This window comes from Pongo pygmaeus, chromosome 11 (genome assembly GCF_028885625.2).
Source record: "Pongo pygmaeus isolate AG05252 chromosome 11, NHGRI_mPonPyg2-v2.0_pri, whole genome shotgun sequence".
Classification (NCBI taxonomy): Eukaryota; Metazoa; Chordata; class Mammalia; order Primates; family Hominidae; genus Pongo; species Pongo pygmaeus.
Window position 1 is genome coordinate 64,637,806 of NC_072384.2, and position 24,331 is coordinate 64,662,136.

A 24,331-nucleotide genomic window follows, 5' to 3' on the forward strand; every position below is an offset into this window, starting at 1 on the left:
TAGAGATGGGGTTTTACTACGTAGGCCAGGCTGGTCTTGAACTGCCAACCTTGTGATCCGTCCGTCTCGGCCTCCCAAAGTGCTAGGATTACAGGCGTGAGCCACCGTGCCCAGCCAATTCTACCTGCATTTTCAAGATAAAATCCTATCATGAAGTCTCATTATGGAAGTAGTTATTTCAAAAATATGTCAAATTATGTTAGCAACTCTATATTCTGGACAGTATTTTCAGAATACCCTTTAGCTAGGTAGGTATATTTTTAAAAGTATTCTCCCTTTTCAACTAAAGTCTCTTCTGATGATTATGGAAGATGGTCATTTAGGTATAATGCATACCAATTAATAGATTCCTTATAGATCACTTGGATAATGATTACGAAGGTTTTGCAAAGCAATATTTGGCATCTCTGTGGTGTCAGTGAGATGTGTAAATTGACTTGAGCAGAAAGAAGCCAATGAATTCCAATTAGCCACCTTATATAATTTATTATGGGAGAATTATGAAATACATATTTAGATCCAAATTGTCTTTAAAAATATGCATTACAACTGGAGATTTCCACTGAGAATAAGAGTTTGGGTTTGACCTCACATAAATCCAAGGGTTCTTGAAAAAAAAGTTAATATAAATTCTCAATAACTATATGATTAATACCTTCTGTATACATACATAGGAGTTTATATAATGCATTTAAGTAACAAAGAATGTAACATTTATTAGCCACCAAGTAATTAGGAGATAGCATCAATTCTATTGAAAGAAGATGCGTTTAGATGCTTATAGCCAAGGGAGTTAATTGAAATTGAAAGCTATTGTAGGTGGTTACTACTATTATTATCAAACCTGAAAGTTGGAACATGTGAACTTGATCCTCTGCACACATAAAAGTTCACAAAGCTGCTATTAATTTGCCTTTGTTCTGTAGTACTGCTTGGCGAATCATGCACTAGTTTGTTGTAAAATTCATGTAAACTTTTATGTATACAAATGTCAGATCAAGCACAGGTTTTATTAATTATATATATTTTAAACTGCCAACAGCAAAAAACAAAAACAAAAAACCCCAGAGGCCGATAAGTGAAATGCAATAAAAAATGAAATTTATTCTTTTGGCTCAATAATGACGTAGCTCACCATTCTTTTTAGCAATAGCAATTCCCTGCATGCAATTCTTCAATACACTACAGTAAATAGTTTTGTAAAAGGAATTAACATTAAACTTTTGGTTTGTGCAAAAAACAAAAATTTATATCATGTTAGGTAATTGCACAACTTTGCCACTGTGTTCATGGCTAAAAGGAACAAAGTCCATGTTATATCTGTAATAGCTTTAGTGCAGCAGGAATTAAAAAAATAAGACTAGTCTGCATACGTAAATACTACAAAAGTTGAATAAAAAAAAACTTCTATGAATAAAAGGTTATATTGAGGCAACCATAGTTGGTAGAAAATGATCTAAGTTTGAGTGTTTGACCAATGTATCTCCTATTGGAATGGTAGAAAATATATTATAACAAAGAAATCCATAAAACCTATTATCTAACTTTTATTTTAGGAAATTATCCATTGAAAAATCTTATGGATTCAAAAGTTTGGAATTGTGATTAAAAATAAAAAGCAAAAGCATAAAGTAAAATAAATTGTGATGTCATCAACCTGAAAATAATTTTCTTATGTACAAAATGCTGACAAATAAAATTGATTATATTTTTACATTATTTATATTTAAACAAGTTTTAGACATATTTTTAGCAAAATATGAAGAATAGGTTTTGTCAGTAGGCAGTATCCAGTGTGTTTCCTTGAAATCTAGAGAGATACCATATGATACTCATGTTGAATTAAAAGTGCAAAAGTAAAGGTGTTTGTAAATAGCTTCAAATTATTCTGCTTGACATAATGGACAGAGCAGGTTGAATTCATTCTATCACCAATATGTGACATTCTTTAACCAAGACTTGTGAAGAATGGATTGAGTAAAATAGAGCAGCATAGGCAATATTAACATGCATTAGTGATAGCCTTTAAACTATGTTTAATGAATGGTACAGGATACATCCCTGTTGGAAGCTCGCAAAAGACACATACACTGTGGTACATATTTGATTTAATAGAAGTTGTTTATCAGGCTATATATATATTTGCCCAAACATGCACCACAGGATAAAGTAACTATTTACATAACATAGGGTATTTAATTGAAATAGACTATCGGCTTTGCTGAGAGCAGAAGATGGCAAAGCAATACTGCGGCAGAAAGTGGATCAACTATTCTAAAGCAATACTTTAGATATATTCTTCTAGAATGGATTTATTAGATTACTTTATGGAAAGCATTTGACCAAAATTAAATATAGAGCTCTGAAACTTAGAATAAAATTTGCACTTGCTGAAACAGAATACTTTGCATAAAAATAATCCTTTAAATATTAGAGGAGACTTTACAGGCACATAACTGTTCAGATAGAAACAAACATAACAGACTAAAATACTTTCAAAATTAAAGCCATCTAGAAAATGGAAGTAACTGAAACCGTAGCCATTACAATTCTTTTTCTGGTTTTGAGCAAAAATTTTCTCTCTCTGGCAAAACACCTTTGATCATTTGAGAGACTTGTAGAGTAGGACCACAGGGTTCTTGTATACTGTTTCTTCAACGTAAACCTCATTTACAAAAATAGTGACATAGCATTATGAATAAACTATGAATTGGGGACCATGGAAATGCACTAGAACAAATTTTGTAAAAATATGGCAGATATGGAAGTTAAAAATAGAATGGATGCAAGGACTGTACTAAAGGTGTTTGGTGTAGTTACAATGATCACTTTGCACAACTATCCCTATAGTCTAGGTAGCCATTGGGTTTCTTCTCAGCAGTGTCAGCTGGTAATAAAAACAGCAACCTCTTGTCAATGTTGATACCCTGTCTCACAGAGTTGCAGTGACAGAGAGGTCACTGTCTTGTATAGGCACTGACTATGAGTATTTGTTAAAACAGTCAGTTTGGCATGGACCTCCTCTTGAAGTCCAGTTGACACATATACTTTACCTTCATAGGCTGTAAACAATTGATCACAAAGATAATTCTTTGTTTCTTTTTACTTTTGATTTTCTCTGACCTCTTTTCCTTTGCTTTCTTTTTCTGGTTTGTCTTTCTCAAACTTTTCCTTGTCTGGTTTTGTTACACTATCATAGGAAGGAGGAGAGGTGGTAGAGGTACTCCCATCTGTTTTTTCTGGAGTGGAGTTCCCATTTAATTTGTCAATAATCATGTCTTGTTTTATAGGTAAGTCAATCCTCCCTTTAATTGCCTCTTTGTTATAGTTACTTGATATATTTTTTAACCTTTGCTTTAAAAGATAACATCTGAAATTACGCTGAATGATAGCGGCAGACACCTCCTCTTGTTTACGTTTCAAAGTGGTTGTAATAGGCTCATAAGAGACTTTGGAGGGGTTTGATGCCATAAACCGGTCTTCCATCTGTATTCGAAGGGCATCCATCTCTCCACTCTCACCCAAAACACGCTTTGTAAAGGCAAATAAAATATCAAGGCAGTGGATCCGGTCACCACTGACCATGGGCAGATCCATGGCAATAAGCTGGACTTTGTTGGGTTTTGCTATGAGAAGAGGAGGATCCAGTGCAGCTGCAAAATCAGAGAGTTTAGAGAACTCTATAAACTGGGTCGCATCGGGATCAAACTTTTCCCAAACCTCATAGAACATCTCAAAGTCATCCTCACTCAGGGGCTCTGCACTTTCTTCAGTAGCAACACTGAAGTTCTCCAGGATGACCGCGATGTACATGTTCACCACAACCAGGAAGGATATGATGATGTAACTGACAAAAAAGAAAATCCCAACAGATGGGTTCCCACAGTCTCCCTTAACTGAGCTTCCAGGGTGAATTGTGTCAGGGTCACAGTCGGGTGGTGCACTATTAAGAATAGGTGCTAGCAATCCATCCCAGCCAGCAGAGGTTGTAATTTGGAACAGGCAGATCATGCTGTTGCCAAAGGTCTCAAAGTTGAACATGTCATCAATTCCAGCTTCCTTTTTAACATAGGCAAAGTTGGACATCCCAAAGATGGCATAGATGAACATGACCAGGAAGAGCAGGAGGCCGATGTTAAACAACGCAGGAAGGGACATCATCAAAGCAAAGAGCAGTGTGCGGATCCCCTTTGCTCCTTTGATCAGACGTAGGATTCGGCCAATCCTGGCAAGACGGATCACTCGGAACAGGGTAGGGGACACAAAATACTTTTCTATCATCTCAGCCAGAAACATACCTACGGAAATCATAGAACACAGTTAAACAGAGAATATCTTTCACTTATGTGATGGCTTTATCTTTTTTAAGGTCTATGAACACAACAAACTTGTTATGAGTATGAGCCTTTACTAAATATTTGGGTCCACTCCCTGACATTAGCAATTACAGATTACAGAGTTTTATTCAGTGATTCTGTAATGTCATAAACCAATATGAATTTTTGCAAAATCCAAATAATCTCCAATGGTAGCATGGCAATTTAAGATTATATAGACCCAATTTTTATGAATAGTTATCCCTACACATGAATTGTGGCAATTACAAACAAAAATATTTCTGAAATCTCTGAATATATTGTTTTCTATATTTTAATGATACTCTTCAGTTAGAGAAAAATGGGCCATATTTGACATGAGGTTAAAGTTGAAGTTTCTAAATTTGGGGTTCTATAATTCCCCATCTCTCTTTTTCTCCTACTAAATCTCAACTCTTCTTTGAAGACCCACCTAGGATGCATCACCTTTATCTCTGGAAGCCTGTGTTAACTTATTCCAGCAGAGATGGCTACTTCCTCTTCAGTGCTTCTTACAGTACCAACTTTATTGCATTATAATGATTTGTTTTTTAAGTCATCTGCCTCTTTTAGCCTGTGACCTTTGTTTAAGATTAGGAGAGTACCTGATAATGTTTATTTCCTGTCTTCTTCACCTCTTTCCCAAACCTGGTATTCCTAACATGGTTTCTAACTAGTTAGCTTTGTGAATAAACCCAGGTTTCAGAGTTTTTATTCAAATATGTTGGTGTTGAACTTTAGATCTATATGCATTATTATTCTCAGACCTAATTTTCATGTTAATCAGCTAGAAGGTCCTGGGGCAACCGTTTCTCTGTAACTGTACCTCTTGGTAATTAAGCTGTTCTTACCTACAATGGAGAGAATCACCACCACAAAATCAAAGATGTTCCAGCCTATAGTGAAGTAGTAGTGTCTGAGGGAGACGAGCTTCAGCACAAATTCTCCAGTGAACAGAACAATGAACACTAGGTTGATCCGGGACAAAACTAGGGTCATGTATTTTCCCTGGTCATCGGTTTCCACCATCATGGTGACCATGTTGAGGCAGATGAGGATCATGATGCTGATATCAAAGACTTGTCTGGTTACAAAATCAAAGACCATTCCTTGGAATTTGTTCTAGAAAGTGAGAGAAGAGAAATAAGGTTACTATATATATTTCGTAAAGAATAATGCAATAAAATTGTAGATAAAGCCCTTCCACATATGGCAATGGATGTGCACCCTCCTCATATTACCCCAAACAATTTTGTGTGCTTTTTTTCTCTTCATGTTAAAAAAAATGGAAAAAAAAATTTGTATAGCTAAACAAAGCATATTTGGTTTATATAGGTCCTATGGAAAGACAAAGCTGGATGAGACATAAATTAAGCTGGGCATGGCAGCTCATGCCTGTAATTCCAGCACTTTGGGAGGCTGAGATTGGAGGCTCTCTTGAGACCAAGAGTTCCAGACCAGCCTGTGCAACATATTGAGACTTCATTTCTATTAAAAAAAAAAAATTAGCCTGGCATGGTGGCACAGGCTTGCAGTCCCAGCTACGAGGGAGGCTGAGGTGGATCACTTGACCCCAGGTGTTTGAACCTGCAGTGAGCTATGGTCTTGCCACTGTACTCCAGCCTGAGTGACAGAGTGAGACCCTGTCTCTTAAAAACCAAAATAAAAACAAACACATAAATTTGTGAAAATTGGCTGATAATAGGTATAGTCTTTGCTTGATTTGAATAAGTATGATAATTTTTATAAAAAATAGTGACAACGAATAAGAAAGATTTACTAAGTAGGTTAATATCGACAGACATTTAGATAGAGAATACACCAATTCATTTATCAATATTTTAGAAATTTTGGTTTATACCTTATTTCCCTCCCCTGAAATACATCAGTCATATTTCTATTGAATTCTACTTCTCTAGCTCTGTGAATCTATGTATGGGTTTGTTAATTTATCTGTATTTCTTTCCATCTGTCCTTTACCTATGCCCCATGCTTTAACAAAAATGCATGACTTTAAACATTTTTTTTCTTTGTCTTATTAACAATCATCTCAGGAACAACATGCTTTCAAAGATTCTTATACTAATATGGCTAGTAAATACAGTTTTATTAAAGAAATATATTATTAATCATTTAGAGTAAAAACTTAAAACTTCATGGCTTACCAAAAATCAAAGGTCATGAACTGACCATGTTTTAATTTTTAAAGAACTCTAGTAAAGTCGGTTCAATCCTTTCCCCTCTTACCCTGCTCCCTCACATTCCAGCTCCAACTACTTTTATAAATATGGTAAAGTCAAGTCACTTAGAGAATTTATGAGGCCTTGTCAAGTCCCAGTTCTGGCAATTACAAGATTTGTGACTTGGGGCATGATTCGTATGTTCTTTGGGCCTCAGTTCCCTTACTCCTTACCTATCTCACAAAATAGGTGAGTTAGAGTCCAGCTCTGTGAACATAATCTATCATTATTACATCATTCCATTATCATGAGGCTCTACAGAGTATGCATTCTGAATATGCCTTATTCTATTTTGGTGTATTTGGTGAAACAAACAATTTTGATGACATCTTTTCCCTTTCTAAACAGGTTTGGAATATTTTCTAGTCTTAAGAATGGAGGGAACAGAGAGTATAGAGGGAGGCCATGAAGAGTGGGATGGGAAGGCTAGAGGAGGAAGAATCAGGTGTGCTGTTGGTAGCAGGAAAGTGAACCTTGCTTCGGAAGCATTTATTGGGAACCCTGAGCTAGAAGTTTTCAACTCACAAATTATAAAGGACATTACCTCCTTTTTTTGGAATGTGGTAACTTCTAATGAGTGCAGAAGTTGTGAATTATGATACAAAATATGAACTTTATAATTAGGGCTCAATATTGGTGATATCACCTAACATGTTCTGCTCCAGAGGATTGCTCAATTTGACCATATGGACACATGGCTTTGGAACATTAAAGGAGACCAATAATTCTTACTGCTGGGCGAGGTATGGGTTTCTGAGGTTTCTTGGATCCAAGTTTCTTCATTGCATTGTAATATTTTTTCTGTTCCTCTGTCATAAAGATGTCTTGACCTCCAAAGTAAGGACATAGTATAAAACTGGTTACAATTCTAATATGTGTTCCAATAGTACTTTTACAAAAAATATTTGTCTTTCCTTTAATCTATTCTAATTTTTAAGTGGATATTATCCTGCTACATATACATTTATCCTGCTTTTCCCATTTATGTGAAATTCTGAGTATCTTAATATTATGCAAAATCCTTACGTATGTAAAACTCTGATCACTACAGGATCCTAATTTGATTATACTATGTTTAAAAGTAGGCACAAGGGTCTCAAATATATTTTTGCAAAACAGAAAACATTTTCTTAGTCCATTTCACTGCTGATAATTTTACTTCTTCATTCAACAGTTTTTGAACACTTTCTGTGTGCTGGACAATGTGCCGGGTGTCAGAATTACATAAATATATAAGATACAGTATTCTGCTTCTAAATGGAGCAGGAAACTGAAAACATAGGTGGACAGTGTATGTTGATATGACAAAAAAATTAAATGTACTGCAGAGGCAACAATGAATTCAGAGACTCAGAGACAAGCTGTTACATAGCTTACCCTTAAGCTAGGCCTTAAAAGATGATTACAGGTTTTCTAGGAACATTCCAGGATTAAAACAAATCACAAAAAGTCATGGAGGTACAAGAGAATGCTTGTTCAGAAAAGGGCAGAAAACTCATATAGCTGTATGGGTGGTGACTGTGTAGTAGGGAAATACACATGTATAGAATGAAGTGTAGGAAAAAATGAAGATGGAAAACTGGGTGGAGGTAATTCCTGAAAGGCTCTGTAAGCCAAGCTAAAGCACTGGAGAACCATTGGATGGGTCCGAAGGAGTGGACACATTTTTGGGTCGGAAAGCTATGCAATAGATAAACTTTGAGAGGAGCCACTGACTAGAGGCTGGAATCCCTGCAGCTTAAATAACCACATGGGCAACTGAAAATAATATAAACATGATTTAAGTCTGTCATGACTATAAGTATCCTGGTTATTTGGTTGTATTAACAGACAGAACCTCAGAATGAAGAAAGGTAAAAGCTGAAGAATACTTATCTTCTTTTTCTGCTGGTTGAAGTTATCTATGATGACACCAATGAATAGATTCAGAGTGAAGAATGACCCAAAGATGATAAAGATGACAAAGTATAAATACATGTACAGATTTTCTTCATACACAGGCTGAAGTTTAACCTAAATGATATTGAAAATATTAAATAATATTAAAAATACTATAAATACACTAAATCAGTAATTTATTGAGTGCTGTTACTTAATACAGTGCTACTTTTGCCTTACCCTGAGATATTGTTCTGCAAAAACAATTTTTTAAAACTAGTATGATCTAGTAAAATGAAGATTTACAAGTTTCATGATTGTTCTTGGTTCTGTTTTCCCATTGTGCCTTACCTTTAACATATTCCTTAACATAAATACGGTGATATAAGCAGGGAAAACATTTTGAGTCTATTATTAGTCATAATTTTTTGCAATATTTTCAGTTTGGTTTTGGAAATGCTGAATTTTGGAAATACGGCTTTAAGAGCAGAACATCAACTTCTAAGAGGAAAATTCAGCACAGATATGTTCTGTGGAGTTATTTTTATTTTTATTTTCTAAATTGAGTATCCTTGAAACTTGCCTGCTTTTCTGTATCATGATATTCTTAGAAGCTGCTTCGCAGAGTCTGGTTTATCATACTCTCCAGGGATAGGGAGAGACAAGTTACTTCCCTACTGAACAACTTTCCCATTCAGAATAGTCTTATTTACTGGACCAATCTAATGTCTTAGGATCCGTGCAGCTAGATATCCTTTCATATTAGCTACATATTGTATATTAGGCACACATTAATCAAGCATCATCTATATTGAAGCAGACTGTTCATTTTTTATATGCAATATTAAATGTTCTAATATAGAATTTTGGATGTTTCAGTGTTTAAATTACCACCAATATTCACCATAAGAAATCTAGAACCTATAAATAATATTTGAGTGATACTTACATCTCGTGAATCAACAGCTGCATACATAATATCCATCCAGCCTTTAAATGTGGCCTGTAAATAACATATATTTGAATTGTTCATAAAAATTTCACCTAACAATGACATTTAACCAGATGAAAATCTGACAGTGTTATAACAAATAACTTTTTGTACAATATTGTGAAATTTCATATGAAGAGATTGAAATAAAATTGAAATAGAAAAACATTTGTATTTAAAGTCTGGAACTTGTTTCCTTTTTTGTCTTGAAAGTATTCTATTTTCTTCCTACACTAAAATTTAGTGAAAGACTTTATTCATGAAACTGCCATCTCAGTCCCAATTCCCTTATATATCAAAGGGTAAGCTCTATGATTTGCATTTTCACACATAGTAGAATCATATTTCTTAGACATTGTCATAATAAATTATCTGGCCAATAATTTATACTTTTAATTCATCACTACAAATACGCATTGTTATTTTAGTACCTAAAGTTGCTCCTTTGGCAATAATTGACACAGAAAACTAAAAATGATACCAGTACCCAAAAATATAACAAAAAAGGAAGCAGAAATATAAAATCACATTAAAACATACTAAAAGCTTAACACTAAGGAAAATATATTATAAAATAACTGTAACATCTTTTTTATGATCAATTCAAGCTGATATTATAGGTGTTATCATTAACTTTTTTTCATACTGTCAAATGTTAGTCATTCAAACGAAGAACATCAGGGAAATAATCTTGCTTGAAACATCTTGAAAACTTTTTCAAAACTCATACAGTAGCCACTTACCACTTGAAGCAGTGCAAGATAGCCAGCGCCAACATTATCAAAGTTTACTTTCACGTTTTTCCACCGAGCTTGCTTGCCAAGAGCCTGACAGTCACTCAAATTGTTGACATCACTAACGTCAAACATGTTACCCGTTGTCATGTTAACACAGTGGTAGAACTTGCCAGCAAACAAATTCACACCCATGATGCTAAAGATCAGCCAGAAGATGAGACAGACCAACAGCACATTCATGATAGAGGGAATTGCTCCAACAAGAGCATTCACAACCACCTAGAAGAGAAAGCGAGGGGAACGTGGCTTACAAACCTTTAGAATGGAAACCATTCCTTTGATGTATTTGTTTAGTACTAATATGTGCTTGAAAAGAGTTAAATAAAGATCTAGGTGGACAAGTTGTTTCTTCTAATATTTTCTAGCACGTATTTGAGAGAAAACAAACAATGACACAACTAGAGAGCTAAGGTTTTAAGGAAAGCAAAATATGCTACAGTATGAAAAGAAATCATCAAAAACCTGGTATAGTAAGATGGAGTCAGAAAATGTTTGTATGCTGGGGAAAAAAGAATAGAAAGATGCATTAAATGCCAACAGAAAAAAAATCATCTTTCAGTAATACATTTTAATTTTCAAGAGTGTTAATGAATGAATGATAATTTGAAAAAGTGAGTAAACAAACCCTTTACAAATAAACAAAGTATTAAAAATGCCTTAAATCTATATTCTCAGATCAAGTTAACTTTTTATGACTATGAAGAACAGGATTAGGAATTTACTGGGTCCCTTTTTTCCCCTGTTAGTAAATCTCAATAAAAAGGTATATTAAGTTAGGGGAAAAGGTGGAATTTATATCTGGACGTGACAGTACTGGATATGTTCCCATTATTATTACTTCAAAATCTCTTAAATGTTCACTTTGGAGCACATGCTACTTCATCAACCCAGGCTGACCTATTTCATGAAAGGAAAATTCATTCACTTCTCATTAAATTCAGGAGATATTAAGATGTATTTTGAAATCTTTATGAAAGTCGACAGTAATTTTTCTTATCTAATCTAGTTCATATTGGACCATTCTGTTAATCATTTATGTTAAATAAAAGTATTGTTTTATTTTAAGATACTGCAAACATTATTTTAGAAATCAGTACCAAGGAATCTTAATTTGACATCAAAACCAGAAATCCAAAATTGTAAACATTTCCTATGCTATTTGAATTTTGTTTCTTTTGGAAGTTAAGCCATATGCATTATACTTGCCAGAGAGAGAATGCATTCATTGGATTCTTAGTTTCTGTTTCTGGTTGGGCCAGTAAAGTCCCTTCCTCATCCCTCTTTTCCACTTATCACTAGAGATAGAAACTAAAAACCATGGCTTCAGGCTGTTAATAGCCTAAAACAATACAGAACAGCAATAACAAAATAAGGCGGGTTGGACAAGTTTGGTACACACCACCACAGGTTCTCCTGTTTTCAAGTAAATGCATAATACATTATCATAATTTGCATCTGGAATATTAATTGTGCTATACAACTGAATTAAAAATTCTAAACTTTGAATATTTTTCAGATTAAAGAAAATTTATAAGTTTTAAATTTAGCTCAATTGCTATCTCCCCTCATAAATGAACTGTTAATAGGAAACCATGGAACAAAATGAGAGCTTAAGTATTATGAGTAATGGTAAAAGTTTGGTTTGAAAAGAACTCGAAATTGTATACTAATCTTTATGAATTTTATCTTGTCTAACTTTCTTCAGCATTAGCAAGGAAATGAAATTACAATGTAAAAACCAAATATTTCTTTGATTACAATGATTCTGGAGAGTCTGGAGAGTGGCTTAATTCTCCCTGATGGGTGAACTTTAAAGTCAAGGTTGAAATATTTTTATTGCCCCAAACAAACCATCTCCTAACATCCTAACATAAAAGCCCTATGACCTAGAATAAATTAAATATCCACACACACTCACAAGCCAGATTAAACAAAACTGGCCTTTGTGCTGAATTCTACTGAGGGGCATGGCAAATGGGTGGTATCTATAATAAGTGTGATTTTATGTTTAGATACATAATATACATATTAAGGAAGAGAGGTGGGGAGGAAAATACAACTGCTATAGAAAAAGTGAACCTTATTCAGAATGCTCAATTAGAAAAAAAGATCTATAAAACAAACTCTGGGCCAGGCGCGGAGGCTCATGCCTGTAATCCCAGCACCTTGGGAGGCCGAGGTGGGCGGATCATGAGGTCAGGAGATCGAGACCATCCTGGCTAACACAGTGAAACCCCGTCTCTACTAAAAATACAAAAAATTAGCCGGGCGTGGTGGCAGGCGCCTGTAGTCCCAGCTACTCGGGAGGCTGAGGCAGGAGAATGGCGTGAACCCGGGAGGCGGAGGTTGCAGTGTGCTGAGATCACACCACTGCACTCCAGCCTGGGCGACAGAGTGAGACTCCATCTAAAAAACAAACAAACAAACAAACAAACTCTGGGGGTTGCCTGAAATGCTTAATTACCTTAACCCTTCACTTTGGATGTTATTTAGCAATTCGTTAGAGGCTAAAATTCAATGTTGTTTCCTTATGCAATAATTTTTATTACTGATATTAATTCAAGAAGCCAAGCACACAAAACCCATTTTACCTTTCATACATTACCAGTAATTTTGAAGGAATCAAACTATTGAGAGAAAGAAACTCCCCACCACGGACGAATGTCAGTAGTCAGTAGTCATTTCAAGGGGTGTAAGCAATGAAAAGAAATAACTGGCAGTCCAAGGTTTTTGAGTGTTGTAGAAACATATTTGAACTGTGACAGGAAGACCTGGATGCTAGTCTCAGTTCTGTCCTCCCAAAATTCTGAGAGCCTGTTTAAATAAACTCCAGTTTCAGAAGGCTAGGCTTTGTGATCTCTAAGATTTTTGCTCTAATTCTGTAATTCTATGAAATAAATATCAGAAGAGTATGGCACCCTTCTCTATCTAAATCATTACCTACATGTAATTTTGACATGAATAGAGTGTCTATTCTTCTTACCCTCATGCCTTCAAACCGGGATAAGGCTCTTAGAGGTCTTAAAGCTCTTAGTGTCCGTAATGATTTGATGGCACCGAGTTCTGAGTAGCCAAGAGCATTGGCTACCAGGCTAACCAAAGAAACCTACAAAAGGAAAAAAAAATTAATTAGTTCACCATGAAATAAACTGTTGATTGAAGGTATAGGGTGTGGTATCTATTTAGTGCAGACTAAATCCTAATTTGGACATACCTTGGCAACTTTCATCTTCCACATAGTGGGATCATCTTATATTGCCAGTCTCATCTCATACGATTGCTTTTTTTTAACCAATGAAACCAGAATACTTGCCCATATTTATAAACACGTGTCAATATCTCCAGTTAGATATTTTATACCATGGACCCCTTTTCAACTTGTGCATATACCACTGATAATTCAGGATTGAGTTCAATGCCAGATCCTCCATGGATGTGTGCTTAATATTATTGATTAGAAATAATGTTTCTCCCTTGAATTTATGTAATATCTTTGTTATGCATTCTGGAAGCATTCACCATGTAATAGTGTTAACTGATTAGATATCTTATCTCCCTTTCCAGATCGTATACGTTTTTTATCAGCTGGGATGAAACATTGTTCTCTTAACATGTCTAACGCTGTCTGGTCAGATATACTTTAGCCAAAATATGTTGGATAAATAATTATTCCAGGGAAAATTTTTATCCAAACTACTGGACTTAAGATTTAGAATATAGTCCTCGTCATTCAGAGCGATGGTACAGCTTCCTGATACAGGCTGAGCATCCCTAATCTAAAAATCTGAAATCTAAAACGCTTTGAATTCTAACATGACACTCAAAAGAAATGCCCATTGGAGCATTTTGGATTTTGGATTTTTGGATTAGAGATGCTCAACTGACATAGAACGAATATTCCAAAATCCAAAACACTTCTGGTTTTTGATAAGACTCAACCTGTATTTATACTAAATTTTACTTAAATATATGAAAGATCAAAGACATATCCTTTTTTGGGGGAGGAACTTTATTTGCTTCAATTTTCTTTCAATATAATAACATGTCTTCAGGTATAAATCCAAAGATATAGCTACCATTACCATCACCTCTTTATGTGTGAGGAAGTTAGAGCGCCACCCACCCCCACCCACAACAACAAAAGGATGCACAGCTAATAAGAGGTAGAATTGGCGATTTGAACCCAAATGATCTGACTTCAAAAGCATATCTTAACCTTTTGCATCCATTAAAAATGTTTGTTCTTCATCTGAATCATAGAGCACAGAAAATGATTTGAATGACCATCTTCTCAGTTCTTTCAAAGATGGTACATAACTAGTGCTTTCCTTAATTCATAAGAGAGAAATTAATTCATTATATCCACAATGGCTTAAGAGCATTAGGGCTTAATTTCCCATGAAAAAAGGCTGTTGAAAATGGATTTAAGTGAATCCTCCCAACAATCTTGTGAAATATGATGAAATCAATAATGTGCCCAAGAACACAGGATATAAAGAGTGATACCAAAACCAGAACCTAGGCTTTAACATCATATGAAGCCACTGTCCTCTCATTGTTTAATTTAGCATACATTTTAAGAATTGAACAGAATAATACATGACTTGACTACTAAACTTGATTAGTGGCAGGATAATTGATTGAGCTATTCATTTCTGTCTTACGTTTGCTGTTATAGGAGACTGGAAAGATTGGAAAGGTTATTAGAGAACACACAGGCTTCTATGTTCTATGCTCCTTTTCCTCAGGAGGAATTAACAGCTTCTTTATGTTTCTAGAGTTACTATCTGAAAATTTTTCTCAACCTCCCAACAAAGTCCTTTATTTGAGACATGGGATTTTAAAGGGACATGACTGCAAATTTCTCAAGACCTTGAAGTAAGGAAGCTCATGCTTTGAAAAGAAAAGTAAAACTGGGTGTGATGGCCTATGCCTGTAATCCCAGTGCTTTGGGAGGCTGAGGTGGGAGGATCACTTAAGGCCATGAGTTCAAGGCCAGCCTGCGCAACAGAGTGAGACCTTATTTCAACAAAAAAAAATTAAAAAACGATTAGCCAGGGATGGTGGCTCACACTTGCAGCCTTAGCTATTTGGGAGGCTTAGGCAGGATGATTGCTTAAGCCCAGGAATTCTAGGTTACAGTGGCTATGATCACACCATTGCACTCCAGCCTGGGCTATAGAGTGAAAGCCTCTTTTCTCTTAAAAAAAAAAAAATAGTAAGGTAATATCCAGAACAGTGGGTTCTGGAAAGATAGGAAGTCATGTGTTCAAAGGTTGAAAGGCACCACCTGCATCTAACCACCCTACATGGCATGGAATTATGTGTTGTTAGAGAAGCTGGGCTTAATGAAGCTACACTTATTTTAATGGACCTCCTGTCCCAGAGGACATAGTGCCAGAGTTGCAGCTACAATATGTGAGGATGAGAGGAAATTAGCACCACATTTCTAGGCTACATATGTCCTAGAGTTTCTAGAAGTTCCCAAGGAAAGATCATAAAAAACTACCTGACATTGGATTTTCTGACAAATCTGTGCTGGGATCTGTGCATATTTGACTTATATAGGAAAATAAAGGGAATTTAAAATATTTTTAGGACTTTGAGAATACTCAGTGCATATTGGTTTAATCAAATAACTTAAAAAGATTTTTCCACGCAAATCACTCTGATAAGATTATCACAATCTGATCAATCATATACATAAATATTTTTTTCTGGTTTGCATGACTTAAGCTACAATGTCATTTTGTATAAGGCAAAACCTTATTTTAGTGGTTTAACTGATGTGAAAAAATATGCTTTAAAAGCTATTTTGAAATAAGATCTTTCAAATCTCTATTATAAGTGGAGATAGCTCCTTGCAAGAATTTTAAAGATTTGCAACATACATGAAGTTTGAAGATAATGACTACATTGGTAGGGTGCTTTACAATTCACAGTGATCTCTTTCACTCTATCTTTGTGTCTCAGAATAGTGAAATGACCAATCCAAGGAAAGATGGCCACAGGTAAACATATAACTAGAATTTAGGTCTTCTGTTTTTATGTCTAATGTGTTTTTCACCTTAGCAAATTTGTCCCCAACCTTTCAATACATAGTGTTTTAATACTATCTCTTTTGTGCTAAACACAAAAGGCACTCTTGCCAATGTGTGCAAAGTATGAGATACCCATTTCCAAAAACTAAATTTTTAATATGAATTTACATGACCCTAGGTACCATATCACACTACACAGTAAATAAATGGAAATGTCTGTGATAGAGGTGTCAGGGGTTGGTTCAGTTGTCATCCACACCTTTCCACATTCTTATGGTAGCTGAGACTGAGAAAGAAAAGAATAATGTAGGATGGAGTTGATGGTTCCAAAGAAGAGTCTGGAAATCCTGTGACTGGTTAAGGAACCAAGCAATAGGAATTTTTTTTTTCCTTGAAAATGGCTAAAGACAATGTTTAAAGTTCAACATGAACAAATAAAAGATAAAAACTCTATATCACCTCCATACATTCTGATGATATATTTTGATCTAAAAGCTTGTATAATTTTTGATGATAAGATCCATAAGCATTCTCATTAAAATCAGAATAAAAGAATATGCCCATCGACAACATTATTATTTAACACTTTCTGGAAAAAGAAGAGTTATAAGAATTAGAGAAGTGGGAGAAATCATTGTTTGCAGATATATTGTTGTTATCTTAAAAAATCCCATAAGAGAATCAAGTGAAAAACTATTATAAACAATAATCTAATTATTTTAGGCGGTTGATAAATACATTTTTCATCTTAACTTTTAAAAAAGTTTGTGTAGGAGTCTTTTTGAACTACAAAAAACTTTAAAAATATAATTCAGAAAAAGTAAAAGTTAATAATAATTTAAAATTTTGTGAAGAAGAAAAGCAGAGAGGACAAATTTCACCAGATATTGATTATAAATCTACAGTAATTAAAGCTGTTATATTAGCAGACAAAGAGTGAACGAAATAAAATAAAGCTCAAATTAGGATGTCGATACTGAGATTTAGCACATGGATAAGGAGAGAATTTTAAATGAGAGGAGAAATAGAACAACTGATTATTCATTAAATGAGAAGCCAGATAGAAAAAAATAATACTAGAGCCTTACCTCACACCTTACACCAAATTAAATTCCAGGTTGGTCAAAAATTAAAACATAAAATATAAACTAATGGACAAAGAAACAAAATTCTCAAACTAAAAAACTGAACAAAAAAACCAGAATATTTTTAATAGTCTTGAAATGGGTCTTCATAAACATGAGAAAACCAAGAGGAAAAAAATGTCTGATAAATTTGACTAAATCAATATGAAAAATTTATACATGACAAAAGAATTCAAGAGACAAAAGCTCAAATTAGAAAAATATTCCTACCACATGTGACAAAATACTAAATTTCCTTAATATAAAAAGAGCTTCTACAACTCATCCAGTAAAAGCTCATTAACCAAATAGTAAAACACATAGATTCTTTCTAAACTTTTACTATATCTGTTTGAACAACATATTTATTTATACCCCCTACTGAAGTTCAACTAGAAGAAAAGCAAAGGAATACAGACAAAGATAATAGGAGAAGAGACAACAAGAAGAGTTTTAAAACATTCTGGACTGTGGAAAGCACAGGAATAATTACTTTCTCATCAGAGAAAGAGCAGCAGAAACCCAGGTGCCTGCAGAAGCAACTCAAATTGTTTCAACAAATGCTCAGAAGGCTCTGGACCTGGAGGCATTTGGTTGCTCAAAAACAGAGGGGCAATTGATGGAGCTGAAAACAGAACTGATTAAAATTTTGTATACAGGAAAGCTAGACACTCTTGAGTCCCTTCACCCAACGCTCTCCAACCCTTCAAGAGAGCAGAATAAAATACAACTTCACAACTTCTGGAGTAAAATCTGTACTTGCTACAGACATCAGAACATTTAAACAGTTATCTACATTGTTGTTGGGTTTCCCTGCAATACCATAGATGTCTCTTCCAGTATATCCTGAAGTTGAGTTTTTCCCATTAATAGTACTGAGGGGCTTAAATAGCACATGGATTAGCTCAGTATTTCTTAGGACAAGGGCACCCGGAATTTCAGATTGCTAGCTGCACACATTCCTGCTTCCACCACAGAGGAGCCCTATTTCCTATCTGCTGAGTAGTTCCTAGAAAAGGGCTCAGATAGTGGTGAGGGGCAGGTACAAAGCTGCCATGGGAATGGTAGCAGAGAGCTCTAGTGAAGATGGGAGGTTGGGGATACTTGTGACAGAGGGATTTGGCCAGCTGGGGTGGGTAAGGTGTACAGCAGGAATAGAGCGCAGGCTTCCAGAGGCTGTGGGAAGTGCAGTCCCTATGCAATCTCAGTCAGAAATGGAAGTCCAGGCTGGGGGTGGTGGCTCATGCATGTAATCCTAGCATTTTGGGAGACTGAAGCAGGAGGGTTGCTTGAGCCTAGGAGTTTGAGGTTACAGCGAGCTGTGATTGCACCACTGCACTCCATCCTGGGTGACAGAGAGAGACTTTGTCTCCTAAAGAAAAAAAAGGATAATTTATTTTTATGTAAGGGGAGTTTGTAAGTTTGTAATTCAAGGGCCACCTCTTTGCTTTCTCTTCTACTTTTATCTTTATGGTTTATTTATTGGTCTTTAACTTTATACATGATTAGAAAATTCACAATGCTCACATGCTATATAAAAGCAAATACCTTGGTCATTGTGGTATTGTTTATAATAGCAGGAAGCAGACGATCTAAGCGTTCATCCCTGGGGAAAGGATGAGTAAAATCTGGTGCACTCATCATTGGTGACTACAATATGGTACAGAGAAGCCATGAGTTTCACAGGAATTTTCACTTAAACATTCCAAACACTATGTGCAGTGGGGGAGGGGTCTTTAAAATGAAGACTTTGAATCAGGTGATCTCTCTAAGTTTATTTCTTTGTCTGGAATTCTTAATTTGGCAATTTCAAGATGATTAAATTAAAAAAAAAAACCTAACATCTGTGTCCACCAACTATAAGTTAAGGACATAATTATTACAGAATTTAGGCTAGAAAATGGTTATATGGAAGTAATCATACACAGATTCAAATAAAATTTTTCTGACTGTAAAAAAAATAACACTATATGTTCTTTATGTTGAAAAAGAACAAATCAAAGTATCTTTGTTAATAGATGCATCATCTTCAAGCACACTCCTAGAAAAAATTTTAAAGTGCAATTTTGATTCATTGTGAGCATAATTACTTCTGTTTACGAAGTGTGTAATTATGACTGTATCTTCAGGTGTAATTATTTCTTTTTGGAAAGATATGAATTGTTTTTGACATTTTACGTAATGAATGTATGTTACATGTTACTTAACTAGATAACTACTCTGTGGCTCAATTTTCCCATCTACACACTAGGAAAGTAACAGTAGATGCTACATAAGTTGTTGTGAAGACTAAACAAATTAAGCATTGAAGACAAAGGACAATTTATAGCTCAATTAAGGTTGGTTGTTATTAGTATTACAAATGATAACGCTTGTTTGCCTTTACTGTCACCATTTAGAATCCTGGCTGATGAATTGCATTCCACAGGGAGGCCTTTAAGAAGAGAAAGAGTGATGTAGGTCTTCCTAAAATGTATATTTGCAGAGGTCGTGACTGGAGGCAGGAACATTTAGGAAGCTATTGCTTGGTCCAGTTGATTGCAGTGGTGTTGATGTGCTGAAGAGGAGGGGCGAGACTGTCCACTCATTTATTAGTCAATAAAATGGAGAAGAACTTGCTGAGGGGTGAAAGGCAGAAAGGCTGAAGATGACATCTGGCCTGGATTTATACAAACATTACCATCAGACTAAGTAGGGAATTTGGAAGAAATGCATGACTTAGAGGGGAAACATGATGAACGTGTGCAGATAGCAGGTGTATTAACACGTATTATCTAGGAAGCAGTTAGAAGTATGGGTTGGAGTTTAACAAAAGACCAGAATTAGAGATTAAAAGTCTCTATTAAAAGCCATACTCTTTCAATGAATGGGCTATAGAAATTTATAGCTACATTAGTAGGATTATCTTTTTAAACCTAGCCTGTGAGAAATTTTTCTTATTAATTAATTAATAATGCTAAGGGAGAATTAAATTCTTCCAAGAAATGGACGAAGTGAATCATTTCTATCAGAAGACATTTATAGAAAAACTCAAATCACATACTAGACTGCCTACACGGAAATATATCCAGAGAGAGAGATCAGAAATTAATATGAAATGACAAAAATTTATAATTATTTAGTTCCTTTACCCCAAAGCTCTTTTAATTTATTCTAATTCTCTCCATGAGAGTGCTAGATAAAATTCAAGACAGGTGTCTGCATATTAGCAAGGCACCATCTCATTGCTTTCATTCACCACCACTTATACGCAATCACCTTTGGTGTCATATGGGAACTCTTTGACTAGTTCAGCACAATATGCCAAATAGATCTGTGCCCTATTGTAAAATATGGATCAAAGAACCCAGTGTTGGGTAAAGGTTGCTCTACCACCTACTAGCTGTATGACATTTCTAAACCTGTGAAATAGAGATAACATCTGTAGCAAAATAGAAATAATAATATGAAAAATCAAAAGCTTGTTAAAAAGATTAATAAATACTTTGTAAGTAAAAGAGACATTTATAATGAGGTTTGTAATGTAGGGGTTAGAAACACAGTCATTAGAGCCAGACAACTTGGGTACCAAATCCAGCTTGGCCACTTATTAGTTCTGTTAACATGGGAAAGTAACTTAACCTCTCTTTGTCTTAGTTTCCCTACCTGCAAATTGAGAATAGTTGTTTCTAACTCATAGAATTTTGAAGATTAGATGAGTTAACACGTGTGAAGTGTTTTTGGTGGCACCTGTACACAGTGTGCATTAAATCAGGGTAGTAATTTTCACTATTATTATGTAAGGCTCTTAATTAGTGCCATTCCCACAATAAGTGCTTACAAAGTACTAGGCATAATATGTTGCTACTACTATTACTACTACTAACAATCTAGCTCCATTATTGAGGATGCCAACATGTCAATAATAAATGTCAAGAACTAAGGCAGGAAATACTAGATCCTAGGGGTTGCTGGCAAATGGAAATACATATTAGGATCAGAAAGTGTCCCTATGGTGCTTTTGTTCACCTCAACAGAGCAGCTTATGGGATTCTAAGGAGCCTGTGATTAAGCAGGAAAAGAATTCCAAAGCCATAATATCAAGCATCTCCTTTTAACCTGTGATGTGGTGAAAATTACCTGTGAGCAATAAATACTTCATGATGGTTGAATCTTTTACTAGAGTTTGTTTTTCACACGTTAGCATGTTAGGATGTTTTAGAATCAAACGAAGTTTTTATGAGAGATGCTCAGATGCATTTTCTCAGAGATGACTGCAAAAATTGATAAGGACCTCAAGAAATCTGATGTTTTCAATACATTTTAAATAAATATTAATTAAATTATGTATTTAGTTCATTGTGTGGTCAATAGCAGCATCTATAGTATAGTTTGTGTAGTTATAGAATGGTATAGTAAGGTATATTTTGTTTTTTAAAATGAACATAGTATCTTTTTGACCTTCAGCTGAGAAGAAAAGAATTGTACAGAATCTGAAAAAGTGGTCCTCTAGTGCAGTATTCTGGAAGGCAGAGGCATGAGTTAAGTTGCCCTTGATTCCATCCTGAAGTATCATACTTGCTGTCTCCATTTCTTCATCTTCATTATTTTCCCTCATCCACAACACCAATGACCTTCATTTTGCCAATCCAAATGTCAATTTTATATACCAATATTGCTTGAATTTTGACTTTTTTTTCACTGTACCCTTTGATAAAATTGATCACCTCTCCTTTGGAAAAACCCAACTATCTTCTCTGGGTTTCTATGACACCATGCATATTTTGTTTTCCTTTTAATTACTACTTCTCAGTCTAATTTACTGGCTGGTTCTCCTTTGCCCAACTTCTAAATGTTATAGTGTCTCCAGAGTTTTGTTCTGGGTTGCCTTGTTTATTTGCACTCTCTGCCTAGGTGAGCTAAAACAGGTTCGTAGCTTCAAATGCCGTATACATCTTGATGACCCTTAAATTTATATGCATAAGATTCTGGATTCTCTCCTGAGCTCTAGATCTGTATAAAGTTCAGTACCTTGTTTTGAATGTCTAATAAGCATCTCAAATGAATATATATCAAATGAATACATCTGTCTCCCACCCACCATCTACCTACCCTGCCAAATCTTTTTTCTGATATTCCCCATCCCAGTTAATGGTTCTATCCTCTACCCATTTGTTCACAGTGAAAGAAAATCCATTTGTTTAATCCTCTCTTTTCTTCACTCCACACATCAAGCCCATCAGTAAGTCTCATCACCTTGGTCTAAAATCTCCACTTTCCTGCATTATTAAAACAGCCTCCTAATTGATCTTTCTGCTTTTACTCTTTGCCCGCCCCCCCCCCCATAGCCAGATATGATCATTTTGTAACAGTAGGTCAGATCCCTGCTTATCCTGCTGCTGGGGCTTCTCATGGTGATTATAACTAATATATGATAGATTGCATAATATTAATATATATGATGTATAATAAATTACAATAAAATACGAACTTCTTGCCATGGCCGCTATGTAATTTTTGAGTTCGGTTTCTACCACTCTCACTCATGTTTCATCACACACAAGTACACCAGTTTCTTTCTGTCTCTTTAATCTCCTTGGCTCATTCCCACTTCAAGCCATTCTGCTGCTTCTCCTCTCTTCTCCCAGATCTTCAAATGACTGGCACCCTCCCCCATGCACCTCCTTAGACACCCTCCTGGACACTAGCTGACGCACTGCTCCTGCCCTCCCTCCACTTCCCCAAACACGCAGTAATTTACCAGCCTAGTACCCTGTTTTATTTCATAGCAGTGATCTGCCTTTATCTTATTTTTAGATTTTACTTGTTTACACGTTTCCTGTCTGTTCCTCTCCTCCAATAGAGTGTAAGCTTAACAAGGCTAGGTCTGTTTTGTTCATTTCTCCTTTGTCTTGAATGGCATATGATCCTTTATAAGGTACTCAAAAATATTTATTGAATCAATGAATGAATTTTAGGAAATTACAAAGATATCTCACTATAAATCTAATTTTACTTTTAGACAGAGAATTGAAGAGGTTACATTTTTTACACAGACCTATTTCTCAAGTATGTGAATGTAGTTTTTGAAAGATACATTTGAGAGGAAGTTCTTTTGGTGTTCTATTTATTTTCTTGCTTCATTGATTGCTTCCTTTCTTTACCTTTCTGTGACTGTTTAATTTTGTTACAGCGATATACCCTATGAACTTTAAACTCTTTAAGTCCATTTTACTTGTACTTTCAAACACTGTTTTAACCTTATATTTACTTTAGCTTAGTGAATCCCCAGTACTTAGAGGACAAGCTGTTATCTGAGGTTGCATTAACTCATGTATTTAACCCCTGCTTCGGGAAAATTAAGAAAATAGACTCATTTAAGATACAGTAACTTGCCCAAAGGAGGAGGCTTTCAGTACCCAGTTCCAATCTGCTAATTTTAACTCACTAAAAGCAAAGTAATTTGGGGGTACCATTCGTTTGTCATTCATTTAAACATTACTCAATAGATGTCTAAATGTCTGTGTTAGGTGTGCAAGGATAAAAACATGATGGAAAACCCCCAACCTCAAGAGATTTTTACATCATGATCATGTTTTCTATATAAGGGAAGTACATAGAAATACTTGAAGTACAATGCAGTAGTTCAGTAAATGTAAGTCAGAATTTTCTAGAAAACTTCTATCACATTTTAAAATAACCTTGCCGAGCACAGTGGCTCATGCCTGTAATCCCAGCATTTGGGAGGCCAAGGTGGGTGGATCACCTGAGGTCAGGAGTTTGAGACCAACCTGGCCAACACGGCGAAACCCTGTCTCTACTAAAAATACAAAAAAATTAGCCATGTGTGGTGCGGGCACCTGTAATCCCAGCTACTCGAGAGGCTGAGGCAGGAGAATCACTTGAACCCCAGAGACAGAGATTGC

General features: G+C 35.3%; 1 protein-coding gene across 8 annotated transcripts in view; it reads right to left on the minus strand.

The window, feature by feature from the left end:
- Positions 1-475: 475 nt before the first annotated feature.
- The window catches only part of SCN3A (sodium voltage-gated channel alpha subunit 3), a 115,230-nt gene continuing 91,374 nt past the window's right edge, over positions 476-24,331 (minus strand). For all 8 annotated transcript variants that reach the window (XM_063647595.1, XM_063647593.1, XM_063647596.1 and 5 more), the window contains 7 exons: positions 13,245-13,367; positions 10,208-10,480; positions 9,423-9,476; positions 8,471-8,608; positions 7,328-7,432; positions 5,207-5,477; positions 476-4,298 (listed from right to left, as the gene is read on the minus strand). In XM_063647595.1, coding sequence (XP_063503665.1) covers positions 3,103-4,298; positions 5,207-5,477; positions 7,328-7,432; positions 8,471-8,608; positions 9,423-9,476; positions 10,208-10,480; positions 13,245-13,367 — 2,160 coding nt within the window. In that variant the 3' untranslated portion in view covers positions 476-3,102. The remainder of the gene's footprint in view (positions 4,299-5,206; positions 5,478-7,327; positions 7,433-8,470; positions 8,609-9,422; positions 9,477-10,207; positions 10,481-13,244; positions 13,368-24,331) is intronic.